The sequence below is a fragment of the Formica exsecta genome, unplaced genomic scaffold (genome assembly GCF_003651465.1).
Source record: "Formica exsecta isolate Colony F162 unplaced genomic scaffold, ASM365146v1 scaffold1132, whole genome shotgun sequence".
In the NCBI taxonomy this organism is placed as follows: Eukaryota; Metazoa; Arthropoda; class Insecta; order Hymenoptera; family Formicidae; genus Formica; species Formica exsecta.
Genome location: NW_021848473.1, coordinates 68,078 through 70,524, shown reverse-complemented (window position 1 = coordinate 70,524; position 2,447 = coordinate 68,078). Strand labels below are relative to the sequence as shown.

The 2,447-nt window shown below is 42.5% G+C and overlaps 1 protein-coding gene across 1 annotated transcript; it reads right to left on the bottom strand.

Annotated features, from left to right (window-relative positions):
* Positions 1 to 1,406: 1,406 nt before the first annotated feature.
* Positions 1,407 to 2,252, bottom strand: LOC115236945. The gene is made up of 2 exons (XM_029809688.1): positions 2,144 to 2,252; positions 1,407 to 2,102 (listed from the first exon to the last, which is right to left on the bottom strand). Exons 1-2 carry the CDS (start codon positions 2,250 to 2,252, stop codon positions 1,462 to 1,464), a joined length of 750 nt encoding a protein of 249 aa, XP_029665548.1. The 3' UTR covers positions 1,407 to 1,461.
* Between the last annotated feature and the right edge of the window lie 195 nt (positions 2,253 to 2,447).

Below are 2,447 nucleotides of genomic sequence, written 5' to 3'. Positions count from 1 at the left end.
ACATATTTTGATATAAAAATTAAAATATCTCGTAAAATATTTAGTTTTCGATAATCTTACCGTAATACTTTTATGTACAGAATAATGAGACAAATCAATTAGTGTAAGAAAAAAACAAATAATTGTTTAAAAAAATACATTGTAAAGAATTACATACTTTTTCTTAAAAACAATTATTTTTTTATACTAATTGATTTGTCTCATTATTCTGTGCATCAAAGTATTACTGTAAGATTATCGAAAACTAAATATTTTACGAGATATTTTAATTTTCATATCAAAATATGTTAGAATAAAATATAAAATAACTCAAAAAGTACTTAATAAAGAAATACTTTATTATAGTGTTTTGGAAAGCTCTCAAGATAGGCTACAAGAATATGCAATAAAAAATATAGTATTCCATTAAAAAAATTAAATGTGACCTTCATGTGACCTTCAAATAAATCTTCAAGGTCAAACCAATGGTATCATCTTATGGCCCTCTCAAAACCATACAATTTTTGTTCAAAACGTTTTTTTCTAAAACGCTTAGTTTTTGAAAGAAAAGGGGTGTACGGGTGGTCTAGGACACCCTGTATATCGTTACTGTAAAATTTTTGTTTCTCGCGCTTATTGATCCAAAAATGATTACAATGAATTAATGATATTTTACCGATTAAAATGATACCAAACATGATATAAATCGGATAATTTTTAATCATTTATGTAATTAAAATTATGATTACTTATTTCATTAAAAATAATTCGATTTATGTCATATTTAGTGTCATTTTAATCACAAAATTGTAACTAATCCATTACAATTATTTTCAGATATATGCCTACGTACCCCCCGCTCTCCCCCCCCCCGCCCCCACGTCACCCGCGGTCATCACTCTATCTCTTTCTAATCATATCTCCGTCCTTCTCTATCTCTCTGTCTGTCTCTCTCGCGTTCATGGAAATGGGCTAGAACCGACCTTACTAGACGTCCAACGAAATCGACGAGATCGCCCGAAAGATGACGCTCGGCTCGATCGAGGTCGCGGTTTCTCCCGGCGCGACTCGACCTTGGCGCGACTCGATTTTGACGCGACTTGTTCCTTAGGGGGGAGGGGGGCGACGGCGATCCCTCGCGCCGCTTCTAGCGCGCGATCCGCTATCGCGATTCTTTAGGGACGCGCGTCGCTTCTAGCGCGCAATCCGCGGACGGACGCCGGGTATCCGGCGTCAAGGGAGACGGAGGATCGTCGGAGGGCGGTCGAACGGAGAGAGGAACGGTTAGCGGCGATACGAGCGCGCTTATCGCTCGAGCGAGACGGCGAATCGTCGAAAGGTCGTGGAATAAAGAGAGATCGTTTTTTCGCGCGAGAGGAAGAGAGTTTTTATTGTTTCCTTTTACAACATTTTAAATATATTAATAATACAATATTTGATATATATTAATAATGCGATAATACGAGTATGCGGATAAGCGTATCACGATTCTCCGAAGAGCAGAGCCTGCAGCTCGCAATCGATGAGATCGTTGCAGTCGAAGTTCTCGTTATCGCGTATCATCGCGGGAATAAACGCCGAATCGTGAGCGCCTGCCGCGATATCGAGGAAACGAGTCAGCTTGTTATCCACGTGCGCGGTTAAACCGTTTAAAGATGTAACGATGCGGTTGACGCAAAGCTCTAGGTTTAATATAGTTAGAACGGTGCTCTTCGATACGGCCAGACGAACCTTGAGCGTTTCGAGACGGAGTATTCGGAGATTGTTGAGTTTGCCGAATCGCAGCGTCAACTTTTCAATGTATATCGGCGCCGGAGGACGCGTCTCATCGCGCTCGTCAGAGCGAAAATAGGATAGAAGCGTGGATCGTAGATCGAGCAGTTCCTTCCACATATCCGGCGTTAGCGAGATCTCCTTGCCGTGACAATCTCCAAGGGCGATCTCCACAAAAGAGGGTCGACTAACGTTAACGCTGACCTCGAGATGTTTGTACGCGGTTTTGGTTAATGGGTAGCGTCTTCCTAAGATTCTGAGCGGTCGCGCGATCGGGACATCCGCGTCGCGTCTAGGCGTCCGGTCGCGATCTCGTCTGAAAATGGATGCGAACGATAAGAGAAACGACACTAGCGAATTATTAGTTCGAATGAATGTTTAATAGTCTTACCCAAGTCCTGTTTAGCTTTTTTAGCGTATCCCGCGCTATCCTCGCGGTCTCGCTCGGTTAGCCTCGATCGATCGTCGAACGAGTGCTGCTGTTGCGGTAGCCCCTCCATTGTCGCGTACATTATCGCTCGTTTTTTCTCGTTCGTAGGCTTCGGCGTTCTTCGTCGACAATGAAGCGCTTAACTGATGGATGGTCTTTATATACTCGCGTAGAGATCGCTTCTTCCCCTTTCGCGCGCGTCCTCTCTTATATTCTATTTTTTAAAAATGACGGCAGAGTCGCTCTAGTCGTCCTCCTCGTCGAT

Bases quoted from the DNA above. Each gene is read 5' to 3' on its own strand.
- LOC115236945 (XM_029809688.1), bottom strand. From the start codon at position 2,252: ATGGAGGGGCTACCGCAACAGCAGCACTCGTTCGACGATCGATCGAGG. The intron at 2,103-2,143 runs GTAAGACTATTA...ATAATTCGCTAG, and splicing joins AAAAGCTAAACAGGACTTGG to TGTCGTTTCTCTTATCGTTC.